The 15,095-nt window shown below is 43.0% G+C and overlaps 3 protein-coding genes across 3 annotated transcripts in view; all 3 read left to right on the top strand.

The window, feature by feature from the left end:
- Nucleotides 1-793: 793 nt before the first annotated feature.
- LOC131893087 (KAT8 regulatory NSL complex subunit 1-like) lies at nucleotides 794-8,307 on the top strand. The gene is made up of 3 exons (XM_059243026.1): nucleotides 794-897; nucleotides 1,197-1,566; nucleotides 5,155-8,307. The coding sequence occupies exons 1-3, from the start codon at nucleotides 809-811 to the stop codon at nucleotides 8,152-8,154; spliced, it is 3,459 nt and encodes a 1,152-aa protein (XP_059099009.1). The 5' UTR covers nucleotides 794-808; the 3' UTR covers nucleotides 8,155-8,307.
- A 5-nt stretch (nucleotides 8,308-8,312) lies between these two features.
- Nucleotides 8,313-9,863, top strand: LOC131892653 (GPI mannosyltransferase 2-like). Its single transcript, XM_059242474.1, has one exon. The coding sequence runs from the start codon at nucleotides 8,313-8,315 to the stop codon at nucleotides 9,861-9,863; it is 1,551 nt and encodes a 516-aa protein (XP_059098457.1).
- A 1,252-nt stretch (nucleotides 9,864-11,115) lies between these two features.
- LOC131893097 (sodium-coupled monocarboxylate transporter 2-like) overlaps nucleotides 11,116-15,095 on the top strand; it is an 8,289-nt gene continuing 4,309 nt past the window's right edge. Inside the window, exon 1 of the mRNA XM_059243037.1 lies at nucleotides 11,116-12,118. Within this exon, the coding sequence (XP_059099020.1) occupies nucleotides 11,717-12,118 (402 nt within the window). The 5' untranslated portion in view covers nucleotides 11,116-11,716. The remainder of the gene's footprint in view (nucleotides 12,119-15,095) is intronic.

Raw genomic sequence — 15,095 nt, forward strand, 5'->3', positions numbered from 1 at the left:
TGAGATGGCCAAGCACTAGCCAGTAGTGATGAGTCACGACTTAATTTCTCGAGCTTTTTCGACTCGAGGCTTTAAGTAGCAGAGTGGCCAAGCTTTTTAAAATGCAAAACTAAAGTGTCAATGTGTGGAGCAAAAAGAAAGCCTGCCTAATCTCTTGGGCTTTACTTATGGTTCACTTAGATTTCTTTTATCATTCGAAAGGAATATGTGGATGTTCATGTGATTCAAGTCTTCAAGTTGTAGATGAAATAATCTTTATTTGCATTTAAAAGTGTAAATTCAAGCACTAAGTCTGTCAGTCATCTTAAATTCCTTGATCAACCAAAATGTTAAAAGATTTCAATGCAGATGAGTTTGTTGGATTAAGAATGCTTTTTCAGTTTTTTTGCATGCATAGCTAACATTTATTGGTTATGAATAATCTAAACCTCTTAAAAACATAACTTTCTATACTTTCAGCCACCCCACTCTAGTAATATCTAGAGGAAAAAACATCAAGAGTAAAGATCAAGTTTGTTGTGTTTTTTACTGCAACTGACTAGGCAACTAGAACAGTGCATCTCCAGCTCATTGAAAGCAACGCCTCTACAATTAGAAACGATACCCTATTAGCAGTTCAGTTGTCACCCATTTGCTCTGAAAACAAGTCTGCCTGGCTAGTGTGCATCATACTCTCTAGGCCTTGCTCCCTCAATGGCAAGATGATCAAGACTGATTGATACCTCGGCATGGAAACACTATCAAACACATTGTCTGAGTTGTGAAAAGGCAGGAAAGAGTCAATAAGCTGTGTTCTCTTCCTTCAGAGATGTACAGGCGAGCCAAAGCGTTTTCCAGGTCCCCTAAAACCCACGATTTCCCAAATTTGTTGGTAGACAAAATTGATATTGATTTAAGGTACAAAAGACACGAAATGTAACCTTTCATTCTAATAGTACTGGGGATTACATTGCCTCTAGCGATTAGAAAAGCCCATGAAAAAAACAAACAAAACAAAACTTTCAGCATGACTCGAGCTGTGTGCGAGCCCGAGGAAAAGTCCAATTCCATCCCTATTTAGTTTGAGCTTCTTTTTCTCCTTCTCTTCTTTTAACAAACACGAAACAGAAAACGAAACATCCTCCGGAAAATCAAAGCAAGATTTAAATTAACCCCATCGGTCTCACCCTTTAACCCTCCGCCCTCCTTGCTTCCAGGTCTGAAGCCCAATCAAGTGCAAGGCATTACAAGTCACTCGCCGCTTCGGGCTTCCAAGAATCCGCTGGTCATTTCGCCTTTATTGGCCCTTCGTTCGTCATATGCATCATTGGCCGCTCCGTGCTCGCCGGATCTACTTCAAGTAGAGTCGGCGTGCGCTGCCTCACCCCGAGCAGTGTCCGCTCGAGGGTTGCCGAGATGTCGAGCAGTTCGTCGAATTCTACGCATTTGGCTCGGCCCGTGTCCGGATTGGGTGGCGGGCAGGTGGCGGATGAACCCCGGGGGAACAGTCCGATGGAAGGTGGTGGCGTGACGCCGACAGCCACCGGTTCCCAATTGCCTGAAAGTGCTCGGGATGACAAAGAAGAGGTAATTCTCTAAGATAAGCTGGATTCTTGGGTACAGTCGTCGCTTCTCGTGTCGTCGAACCCGCCTCACCACGGTGGTGAAAAAGCCATATCAAATTTTGAGAGAAATACGCAAATCCACCTTAGTAGTTTTTTTATGTCTTGCAAGAGCATTTGGAGCACCATTGATCATATCCCGTCAATGAATTATTGCTCCATGTAAACGCTTTTTATCCCTAAAAGTTAACGAGATTCCTGTGAAGCTTAAGCAAGGCTTTTCAACCACCGTGTCGGTTGTCTGTCTCCCTGGTGAGACGGTACGGCTAATCTGATCATCGAAGAATCCAGCTCTAGACAAGGACGAAAGATAGGAGGCGACGCCGCTCCGCCTACTGACTACAAATATGCCATCTTGTACGTGGTAGCTGGAAGAATAGTTGGAGGAGGCGAGGGCAAGTGGCGGGGAGGAGAAAATGATAGTCTGTGACCAGTTTTCAAAAATAATTTCTTTGATATCTAATGCAAATCCTGTATTCTCCTGTGACTAGACAATCTTTTGTGTTTCCTTTTGCTTGATGAAGTACTATTAGAGCTGCAAATGTGTTAGTAGTCTGGGTACTAGCTTTTGTTCAGCAACAAAATTGTCATTCAATAAAAATTTATCGTTAAATCAAGATTTGTTAATTTGAAGTTCAAATGTATCTTCACTTACTAGGTGCGCAGGAACTTGTTTGTCAATGCTAGGGCTTTAACAGTTCGAATATTAACAAGTAACTACATTGGTTTAAATCAGGGCTGAGGTGTGACTACGTCTCTTGTTCCTTAGTTCATTACAGCAGGAGACAAGTAATCATAGGCCAATTTCTCCCAATGTGAACATTTTTAAGGTGTTTGAGTAGATAATGAAGTGCAAACTCGAAGAGATTCTTTTAGTTCATGATGTCCTTCCTCACAATCAGCATGGGTTCGGACTTCTGAGTGCATTTGGCATTGTTACCCAACTCATTGAACATATAGAACATTTGATGAGGAACGAGAGAGACACAAGTTCATCAATGTCTGTTTTGATTTTGCCAAGGCCTCTGAAACAGAAGGTCATGAGTTTTGTTGAACAGACTTCATGCTATTGGGATCCAAGGCAGGGTTCTCTATGGCAAATGTCACAGATATTTAGTCTTTGAACAATTCACTTGTAGATTGGAGGGAAAGATATTGGCCAAGTCTGGCCCATGAAGGATTTAGGCATAGTCCTCCAAGATAATGGAAAGTTTGATGAGCATATCCAGTTGAAAGTTGGCAAAGCTTTTCAAACATGTGTTTGCATATATTGCATGATTAGGTCCTGAGATAGCATCACCATGCTACCTCTGTACAAGTCAATTGTCTAGCTGTATCTTGAATATCCCTTGCCCATTTGGGAGCCAATTAGTTCAGCAGGTTTGCAAAAGCTCAAGCAGGTCCAAAGACGTTTTCCAGGAACATTGACGGTATGAGAATGCTCTTGTATTGAGAGAGAAAGGTTGGGATTGTATAGTATTCAGAGAAGGTATCTGATATGATACATTTTCAAAAGTATTCATGTACTTTGTCCCGACCCAGGTTCTAGGGTCAATTGCAGTGACTGTAGAGGCTTAACATACATTTTGAGAGCACCTTCAAGCCCTTGTGAATCCAGGCTAGTTAGAACAATAAAGTCTAACTCTCTTCCGTCTCAGGCTCCTTCATGGTTTAATTTACTTTCCTCTAATATCCATAAGGAATACGCAGGTGTTGTTGATCTGTTGGCAGCTTTCAAGTAACGCCTGGAAAAATTCTTAATTAGCATTTCAGATCAACCCTGCACTCAAGGGCAAGGTAGGTCTGCCAACTCTAACTTGTGGACAGGCCAATAAGCAAAGAGATAAGAAATTCATTTTAACAGCACTGGGAATTGCATTCCCTGTATTGGTTAGAAAACTGGTGTAAAATCAAGCCAAAAAGGAACTGTTTCTTTCTATAAAAAAGCAATGCGTTGCTTGTACTAATACTGTTACTTTTGCAGAAAATATTGCAGAAGAAAGTTTGATACAAATTATTTTGAACCTCTATTGTATAAGACCTTGAAAAAATGACAAATATACAGGGGTGCAAGGGTACCCCAAGGTTCAGGATTACAGGCTTATGGTAACAATATATTTTCAATTTTATCAAAAAAATTGAGATTTTTTTTTGTCTTCTTCATAGTTTGAAAAGAGAAAAACTAGGACAAGGCAAGTATACCAGTGGTTTGATTGGAAGATCAGGGTTACATTTATCATGCAACATGTAATGCCATGTCACAGAATGCGTAAATTGATAACCTTAGATGCAGTCTCCAGTGACTATATATTTCATCCCATCTGCAGCATTTAAAATAGAACAATGTAATGGCAAGGACAGGGCAAAAAAATATTCAGTTACTGATAGCGGTAATGTAATGGTGTGTCTGTAATGGTACTCAAAAAGTAAGGTAAAAACAGGACATAACCCGCAATGTTAGACAAATATCTTTTCTAAGGTTTCACAACCTCTTAAAGAGAAACGTTTGCAGTAGGAAAATGAAGTCCAAAAACAGCTTTTTGACACGCAATTCTTTTTATGCATATTAATGAATAAATCTGACAATTTATATCATTGCAATGCTATAGGAATCATTTCCTTATGAATGGGAGCTCTAATTTAGATCTCAGATCCTGGCTTCAAACTATTACTGTGAGCAGACTGTTAGCCCTAAAATTTAGCAAAGGGTTTTCTGGTCTCTGACTACCTCTCTTCAATCAGCTACCCCTTGTGACATCAGAGACAAATCTTTTGCCCAACATTCCTTAATATTTCTGGTGGGGCTGTACAAGTTTTCAGATCCCTCTTGACCCAATCAGATGACAAAACATCTTCAAGATGGCTTTAGACGCAGATCAATATGTCACATGATCCAAAAAATAATTTCATCCCCATTCCCTCCATGACCTTCAACTGTCTTCTAAGCATTGAACACCTCCGGGCTTACCATTCCCTGTACTTTTGTAACCATAATGATGACTCGGAAACAATGCAATAAATGAATCCAATTATTTGATCCCTTGACTGAGCTATTAAGGCTCAAAACTATGAGTGACCTCTCAAAATTTGATGGTGACATCATCTTCCTTCCCTGCTTCAATGTCACAATACCTACAATAACTACCGCCTACCTTTTGTTGTTGAGAGAGTATCAAATTTGACTTCATAGATGCAATTTATTAGCCCTCCACGATTTTGTTGAGAGCTAACCGGAGAATACTGATGCCGGCCCAAATACATTTTCCTACCGCTATCCCCTTTTTGGGTGCAAAATGTAGACTGCCTCTGGTCACTGATCATTTCTTCTGTTCCTCCGTTTGCCTGGCTATTTGTCCCGTCTCCTATTTCACTGCACTTGAAAGCGCATCCCTGTTTCTTTCTCTTTCGCCTCTTATGTGTAGCTACAGTGTCACGGCCGCACGGGCCGCACGGGCGTGTCTGGCTTCAAACATAGTTTAGACGGGCGTGTGTCGCCTCTTTGGACGTGAAGGTGGAACGTCGAGCTTACTTTTTTCGCCGTTGTCTATTCTAGAGGGTTACCGAAGAGGAGATGATGAAGGTCTTCACGGACTTGGATGACGAGTTTGAGAGTGGCACAGCCAGCGTGACGGATGCTACCAAAGTGCGTCATCTCAGTGCCAAAGGCGAGGGCCATCCGCACCACTTCCATGACGGCGAGAAGATGGCCCCCGTGGTAGATAAGGTGGCCTTGGCGGAGGAGCGTTATCGCGTCCTGAGCGGGCGACAATTGGATTTGGAGGCCCGCTTTCGAGATCTGACTCGGCGGGTGCATTTTTTACGCACGCAAAAGCTCGGGGCTCAGATTGCCGATGAGTTGTCGCGGCTGCGGCACACGGGACAGAAGTTGCTAACGCCGCCCATAGCGCCGGCCCCCACCTCCCTTGTCAACAGTCTGCCTCCCACCATTAACCCGTTGTTTATGCCCGCTAAAGTGCAAGTGCCCGATGGGATTGTGTTGCCCTCCGAGCCGTTGGCCGATGTGCCGCCTCCGGTCAAGGTCAAAGAGGAAGACGTGGGCGATGAGTGTGACGTGGAAACGGGTCCAAGTCAGGACAAACAAAAAGCCGATGAGATCTTGGGCCAAATGGATTGTCATTTGAGGCATTTGATTCAGAATTATGATTCCGAGGCCACTGAAAGCTCGTCCGGCGGGGAAAGTTGTGACGAGTTCGACAACTACTCCAAGAACCATTCGCACTACCTCCCAATCAAGAAGCGAGCCAAATGGCATTGGCTGTCCAATCGTTCTAGTATCGCCAGCAAGTGGACATGGCTGACGGCTCAAATCTCCGATCTCGAATACCGTATTCGTCAACAAACCGAATGCTACCGACAAATTCGTGCGCGTAAGGGCTTGGTGACCTTGGGCGATCCGGTGGTTTCTTGGCCTCCTCACGCCAAGAAACCGGTGACTGGACCCCGATCTGCCGACAATGAAGTTCCACTCAACTGTAAACCGGTGACCAAGGATTACAGTCGAGTGGATTCCACTGGTCGGAAGATTATTATCAAAGAACCCTTTCTCCCCGAGTCTGTAGTGACAAGTGTCGACGATGATAACTCCTTGGGCGCCTCCCGTACCCGACCCCTGAGAAACATTCGGAAGCGTCGCGTTATTTCCACGTACAATCTGCCCAAAGTGCCTCACCGTCTTTCCAAAGAGAGCACTGTTCAATGTGACTGTATCCATCCATTGTTTTGGTGCACACTCTGCTACGGCCGTGTTCATCATGCCCATGTACCTGACCCCCTCACCCAAGAGGAAAGCCAATGTCTAGCTCTACTTGACCATTCCTACCATCAAGTGTTGTCTACCCCGGAAGACGTACCTGTATCCGTGCTCATGGCGAAAAAGATGAAGGACAAGTCCTGGTTGAAAACGCCCTCTCAATCCGCCGACTTAGATCGTGCTGAAGCATTGGCGCTAATGAAGAAGAGGAAAACAAAGAGGAAAAAGAGCGGTGACGTTAGTGGTGAAAACGGTGGAGATTCGGAGGTAGCCAAGAAACGGAACAAGAAATCCAAAAAACTCAACAAGAACATCTTAAAAGTAAAGACCAAGCGACGGAAGTCCTTGAGTGTGCATCATGTTCTGGACGACCGCGGGTTGACCATCAACGACTTGAACAGTGACAGTGATGGAATGGACACTTCTCCGGTTCCCTCTCCTTTATCACATCCATCTCACGCCAGCAATCAACAATGGGCCGATATCATTCGAAGGAAACGAGAAACCGCTTTCGACATCGATAACATTGTCATTCCATACTCTATTGCCGCCTCGACACGAGTTGAACGACTCAAGTACAAAGAGATCCTTACCCCCACCTGGAGGGCTGTGGATCGAGAATCGGAGATGATCAATCCCCTTCCCGAGGAAGGAACGCCGAAAAAGAAGAGTGCCAAATCCACGGTTCCTCCGTCAGCCCCCTCTACTCCAGTGGCTGTCTCCTCAGCTCCAGCAAGCATGCCAACCTCAACGTCTCCTCCCAATAAACCCCTCAAGGAATCTCAGCTTTCGGACGAGGACATCACCGAAATGTGCTTTGAAACTCGTCACGCCCGAGCTGAGGTTGAAGAGAGGAAGCGTTGGCAGACCTCGGTATTTAAATCCACGGGAGGCCAGAGAACCCGCACTCGTCGGCAAGATAGCGTTCGAACAGAAGGTGGCGGAGCGGCCAGCAGTGGCTACAACACACCGGACCATCCCATGTCCCCCGGAACTCCCATGGACACCACCCTAGAAGTGTCCACTCGGCCATCGTCACCAATAAGTACCGATGAATTAAGTCAAGTTCCGTCATCCACCCCCTCCACGCCTCAAGTGAATATGGCGGCCAGCATTCGTAATCGACGCCGAACGTCTTCGGCTACCAAGTCACGTGACCGCAATCCAAGCGAGGACACGCAATCATCCAGATGTACTACTCCCACTTTGGACACTCACTTGATCTCGGTTCCAGATCGAATGGACGTGATTCCTTTCGAGGCCCGAGTATTTCCCCTCTCCGAGCAAGACATCGAAAGAATGGGAGCGGAAATGCCGGTGGTCGTCGAGTCTGGGAGTAATTTTAGTAGTAATCATGTCTCAGGTAGGGCTGCTGTTGATGATGGGGACGTATTATCCAAAGGCTCTGGTGAGAAGCGGCCGAACTTTTCTAACTCGACCGGGATCGACCAGGATTCCCAAGAAAAGGCTGACACCTCTCAATCTCCCAGTGTAGAGGAAGACGACGACGAGGAGGAGTTCATCCTCGAAGAAGATGACCCAGATTGGAAGGAGGGTGAAGAAGAGGAAGATCCTGATGATCCAGAATGGAATGGAGAGCCCAAAGCTCACACGGGTGATTCCAATACTCCCAGACCATCCGTTGAAGGTGTCAGTTCGTCCAATCCATCTGCCTTGTCTAAGGCAGCAGTATCACCCTCAGCGTCCACTCTGTCACCCTCATCCGCAAATGTTGGACCCAAAAATAAGCATGGCCTCGCTTTAAAGATCAACAAGCGGTAGAAGAACACTTAATTTGGAATAAATGTCAATGACTTGTTTCCGGTTTTTCGTTCGATTCTATCTACCCTTGGTTTTCCTTCATCTTGTTCTTACTAACTCCTAGCTCACTCTAGAAGCACAACTAACCCGTTGTTCTCTTTCTTTCCTCCCTAGGGATCATGGATCTCATTCGCACAAAAATCGCACTCTTGGCTCTCTATTCTAGACTCTTCGTCATTGTTCTTTCTGTGCTTGCCAATCTAGTCATTCCGGATCACGATGCAGGCGTGTTTCAATGGACCTACTCTCCATCCAGGAATGGGTCCACATCCTGGCCGGATTTCGTGGTCGACACTCTGACCGACGGACTCACCCGTTGGGATGGACAATACTTCCTGCACATTGCCAACAGTGGTTACACGTACGAAAACACCCTGGCCTTCTTTCCTCTCTATCCGGCGTGTGTCCGTGTTGCGGCCGAAATCATTTATTGGACTCAAGTGGACTACGGTTTGATTCATTTCTCGAGCGCCCTCAAATTGGGAGCCGTGGCAGTGAATGTGCTCTTCTTCGTCTTGGCCACGCTAGTGCTTCTGGAGCTGTCTCGTAAAGTGCTCAAAGACGAGAGATTGGCTTATCGAGCTGCATTGTTCTTTTGCATCAACCCGGCCAGTATCTTTTTCACGGCGGCCTATTCCGAGTCACTTCACGCCTTGTTGTCGTTCTATGTGATGCTCAAAGTTGAGCGGGCCTTCACTTTTCAAATGGGCATTCTTTTGGCTCTTTCCACGGGGGTTCGATCGAATGCCTTGTTAAATTTGGGCTTTGCTGCTTACAAGGGTGTCAAAGTAATTGCACGAGAACTAGTCATTCATCGGAGATTGAAGCAATTGGGCCGGGCCGAGATGTCCGAGACAATAGTCAACATCATCGGAGATGGAGCCGTACCCTGCCTTTGTAGTGCGTTTATGTCACTTCTACCCTTCTTGTTGTTCCAATGGTATGCCTTCACAGAATATTGCGGTGTGACCAAACCTCGGATGGATTTTGGCGAGAACATTGAGGAGTACGGTCAAATCCACCATTTAAAAATGCCTGATGCTGATCCATCGGTCTGGTGTCACGGAAGCATCCCAGTTCCCTATTCTTATGTCCAGTCTCATTACTGGAATGTCGGATTTCTACGATACTTCCAATTTAAACAAATCCCGAATTTCTTCCTGGCATTTCCGCTTTTTTACATCATTGGCACGCAAGCCATCAGATTCTTCAAGTGCCATCAATTTTACAGTTCCTACTTGGGCTTGACTTACTTTGCCCTGGATCCCGCGCAAAAGGTCCCACCCCAAGATACCTACAAATCTCGGATCCTCCCTCGAGAGTGCTTTGTCTATATCGTGCATGTGACTGCCCTCTCCATGTTTTGCCTCTTTTGCGTCCACGTGCAAATATCCACACGCATGATATGTTCTAGCTCCCCTGTCTTGTATTGGTTGGCAGCCCTCTTGACCACGCCCTCATACGTCCGCCCATTGCCTCTGACGGACTTAACTAAACACCAGGTGGCGCTCCAATTGGAGACCCCCGCCAATTTGGAACATCCATGGAAATCGATTGTAACCCAGGAGAGGTGGGACTCGACATCTGAGAACAAGTTCTTCCGGATCTATTTTGCTGGCTATGCCATTGTTGGAACTATTCTCTTTTGTAATTTCTTACCATGGACATAAATATTTGAAGACAAAAGGAATTTTTTGTCTTCAACGGCTAAATATGACATAGTGTTAGGGAAGGAATTCCTCCCTCGGTAAAACAGCATTCAAAAACACCTGTCTTGGTGTCTTGTTCGCTTTTGTTTTATTTTGATTTAAAAAATTTAAAATTTGAATGCGTTCATGGCCTCATAACACATAGAGTAGTGATTGTACAATTTAATTACGGGTTTGAGCTCAGCGTAATTAGGAAAAACTACGTTTCAGAAGATGCAAATGACATTTTTCATTCAAAAATTGTAATCACAGTTTTATCTGCGCTTCAAAACAAACAGATCTAGAAAACGTGCATTACAAACTTCCCTAAACACTTTTTCTGCTAGTCAAATTTTGTGCTCAATAATGGTAAAACACATCTCAGAGGAAAGAAATGCCCGCCAATTGTCCCAATTATGAAAATGTAATTGAAACAAAATTTTACGCTGATTGAAATCTTAGACATATCAGATCGCACGAGGACCTTTGATTTGATTTTTATATGACTTGTCGATTTAATGATAGAAGCAGAATTCATATGAATGTTCACGCAAATCATGTAAAATCAATGACTTATTTAGTTGGCTTTTTTTTAAATGAAGCTTGAACTCCTTTAGTGTTCGGAATTTGAGAAATTGTCGCTTAAAAGAATAAGACCTCGACAACGTGCCGTTTATGAGATTGAACTTTAGCGAACGTTCTTTACGGGATTTCGTAAGTTATTCATGATTACTAAACTTCGAGAAAACAGACCATGTGACAAAATGTGAATTGATATTCGTGATAGGTCAGTCGCTCCAAAAAAGAAGGACAAAGTGTAAGGCTTGGTTCCATTGGCCAAAGTTTGGATTGTGAGTGAGCCTTGCAATCCTTTTTTTGACTTTTTGGTGAAAGTTGATATTTCTTGACATATTTTTCATTAATTTCTAATAACGAGGGTTTCAATTTCGGTTGTGTGTAAAAGGTGGGAAAAAAATTCTAATAACGAACTTTTTTCCTACTTCTCCTCTCGATAAACGTATCTTTATTTAGTGCAGAACGTGACTGATTAGAAATGTCCCGAGTGGGCGGAACTTTTATTTGATGTAAAATACGAAAATACGCGTGCTCTAAGGTAGTAGATCGATCCTCCATGCCATGTAAGTGCTTGCACTTTTTCGAAGTTTGGTGGGTTTGGTTCCTCAGAGATCCTCATCAAATTATTCTGAGCGTGCTCTTAAAGTATNNNTTGTATTGATACTCCACGTCTTCATGTTCAGCACATGTGCTCTGCCGTGAATATACTTATAAAGGTGCTACAAAGCAATCCAACGCTCTTTACAGTGTGTTGTATAAGCCTTGTATGTAGGTACATCACGTACGCCATGGTCTACCAACCAACTAGTGAGCACACAATACACATACACACACACACACACATGAGCCCAAGGTAGAGATGTTGTGCGTATTCCCTGGATTCTCAAGTGCCAGGGTGGTCTCAACTTAACAGCCAAGGGTAGGTTAGGTTGACGATCTGGTTGTGGTTGTCCTGGTCTGAAACGATGCCCAGAACCAGGAGGGTAATGAAATCATGAATCTCAGAGCTACTCATGACAAAGCACGTTTGGTGTCAATGTCCAGTAGCAGAAACACCCTGTTTGATTCAGCCCGGGGAGTGAATATTTGTCGAACACAAGTTTTGCCTGACTCTCAAGAAAGAACGAAGAGATTATATATTGTACTCTAGAGTGATCCTTGGAGTGTCGTTGAATTGGTAATCAACTGTTTGAGGAGAAGCAGATCAATCGCTCTCTTATTTCAAAATCATTCCTCACTTCTCTGGATTTACATTGATAATGCCTCTGGACTTGGAGTTCTCATGGGTGGATTATGTGGTGTTTGCGGCCATGATCGTGGCCTCCTTCGGGATCGGCATCTATCATGCTATCAAATCCAGTGGCAACAACGAAGAATATCTCATGGGTGGGCATTCAATCGGGGTGATCCCAATGGCCATTTCCTTGTGTGCCTCTTTTAATTCGGCTTACATGATCCTCGGCATCCCAAGTGAGATGTACACGTACGGGACACAGTTTTACCTTATGATCTTCGGAACTGGCGTCGGAGTCGTTTTGGCCGCAGAATTGTGGATTCCGGTCCTCTATCGGCTCCAAGTGGTGTCCATTTACGAGTACTTCGAATTGCGATATAAATCCAAGTTTCCCAGGATTCTCATGACAATCATCTTTGTACTGAAAGTAAGTAGCAATGAAACATCGACGGATGATGCTTGGATTTATTGCTACGCATTATTTGTTATTGCGAGTTTAACCAAGACAAAGTGATTTTTCCATGTCTTTATTTAGCTAAAACTATGATTAAACTTTTCTGGGGGTTTGACCTTTATATAGTTATTCTTCATAAAACTAGAAGAATAAAGAAAAGGGAAGACAAAATACGTATATCAAGAATGTCTGAAACAAGAGAACCAAGAAAATGAGGAAACACCCGAAAAGCGTAAACAAAAGGAATAAAAAAGCAGGCGGAAGGAAACAATGGACATGGAAGAAGAAATGTAATGTTTCGAATGGTGGGGAAAAAGGTCGAAGAAGTTGGAAAAGTGGCCAATAAGTGGCAAATATGTTTGCTTTTGTTTGGCCTTTCATATGTCGAAGTCATATATTTCTAACGTTTGATGCTTAAGATTATAAACGACTGATTGGACTCAGCCTAACCCTGGAGAAAGGTTCCCAGTTTGGTTCTCCTTTACGACCTTTCTTCAGAGGAAACTTTTAGACGCTAACCACAATCAAACACGGAGAAACAATCTGATACTGGACACGACACTGCCTATCGGAAAATTTAAATGATTTGATGACCATCTTCGCTGGCCAGACAAGATTTATTTCATGGTCCCTAGCGTCCACCAATTATTAACACCACCATAGAAAAATTATAATGCTTGACAATTAATCTGAGAAATTTAACTTGTCGAACTTTTAAGATGCACGAGACGTGATCGATAATGTGACTGCTTCTATTCCGATCATTGAAGCATTTCTTCTGCTGAGTGAATGAAAAGTATCATCTTAACGGCTCATAGAACATCTTGCTTAAGACCTGAGTTGCAAAATCAATAACTAGATTGGGAGAAATTATGGAAAAGAGAGAATCTAATGACAGAACAATTTGAGTAGTAACTGGAATTGGATAAAAAAAAGACGAGATCATTAATGGACGGAAAATTGTCGAATCAAGCTGAGTAAACGCTCAAAAGTGGTCATTTTCAGCTCAGGCTTTTAATAAAGATAAGACCTAGTAACCACTGATTATCATTATCTGTATGCTTGAAGCTTACTTTGAAGAACATCAATAACGTTTTATACGGTCGTATCATTACATTATGATTTTAAAGTCCTTTCCTCATGAAAAGAGCACGTCACTTTGGTTCTTTGATAAATGAGCTTGCTTTCAAAGAGTCAATCAAGACTGGCGTCTCCAAAGGTACGAGTGAGCAGCCGTCTGATGATTTCAGCACAAATTTTGTGAGGTCACTGGGGTACTTTTCAAGAAAGCACGTACAGTAGAGGTACTGAAATAAACAAGATATAATACGCAATATTATTAGATTAGAAACTTTTCTAAGGCTTAAAGAAATCTTTTGCAAAAATAAAAAAATCAATTTAGGCAAATTATGTCCCCAAAATCGCTTTTTTTGATTAAAAAGTATTTTTCAGCATGTTAGTGAGTAAAAATGTGACAATTTGTTAAAACGCAATTCAACATGAACCAATTTTTTTCATGGATAGAAGAACTTAAACCCTAATTTAATTCCTTAAGGTAGAACTGCTAAGCCTCAAAAGTACGAATGACCCTCAAAATTCGATGGTGGCGTCATCTTCTTTTCGTGCTTCAATGTCCCAATGTTACAACCAAGGGTTTATTTCGGTCAGATATGATGCGCATTAGCTTCTTTCCAATTACTGCACCACTAACCATCGCCAAAAGCATCAAATAATAGTAATGTTTAGCTAAATTTCATTCAGCGATATCAAGAAGACGATAAGGATGTTACAAGGTTGACTTGTCAGTCCCTAGACCTAGATTTCGATGAGATATTCCAAGTGGTGTCAAAATTTAAAGCCAAGGCAAGGGATTTGATTCCATCGGTCAAAAACCGCATCAAAACAATGAAGACCAAAGGCTCTCAAAGGCTTCAGTTTTTTTGGCCAGCACAGTGAACTTCTAGGCATCTTGAATCTACTTTTGAATGCGAGTTTGATGTTGTAAAAACATATTTAAAAGATTCGTTAAGTCTCACCATGACAGACCATTAACGCCCGATATGAACAACGTGTGGTAACCCTGGTCATCTACGTGAATAAACGTCAGTCTATAGTAGAACCCACAGCGAGACACTTCAAACGCATGCCTGCATGCAGAGGGAAACAGGTTAAGTAATGGAGGAGACGGACAAGAAGAGAGAAGCGCATCATTGTTCTAACAAAGCGGGATTCTCGTAGGCTTGAAGGACATCTCAAAATAAGCTTGTGAAGTCTCTACGGTCAGTGAATCTCAAAATGAGCCCCAAACCTCAAAATTGCAAACAGATCATCCTAATCCCAAAAGTACATGTAGTTCAGAGATATCAAAACTGAAATCACGACAGCTTATTAGACCATTTTTGCAGTCAATAGAATTTATTTTTTGAATCTAATCTATTTCATTGAATGAGTACCTCTCAATTAAATGCTACAGACCACAATACACCTTCACGAACTCTGTAAGGACGATACTTTTCTGTTTCTAAGAATTTCATTTGTCAGTTACGATTTTGGCAACCGACATGAACTGCCATGATTTTGGATCAAAACGTGACATGGCTCCAAATACATTAATAGTTCAAGTTGAATTTACGACAGCCCTTAGAAACCTTTGTTCTGAAATAAGTTCAAAAGAAACCCCCAACATGACCTATTTTCTTCGGTCAATTATGCACGTGCTTGAGCGAGGAGCACACCAACAGGCGGCAAGAATGGCCGAATATATGATATTCCAAATGCATCGAGTTAACAGACCTTTCTCATTTGGACTGTATTACTTTTGTTAGTGATCTTTTCAAGCTTTGAGCTCCACTTACCTATTCGGACATTTAGGCAAGCGTTGGTACCAGCAAACAAACTTGCCTGCCAATGCCAGTGATGCAAAATTGGCGTTTCAAACTGGTTTTAACGG

This window comes from Tigriopus californicus, chromosome 2 (assembly GCF_007210705.1).
Source record: "Tigriopus californicus strain San Diego chromosome 2, Tcal_SD_v2.1, whole genome shotgun sequence".
Taxonomy (NCBI): Eukaryota; Metazoa; Arthropoda; class Copepoda; order Harpacticoida; family Harpacticidae; genus Tigriopus; species Tigriopus californicus.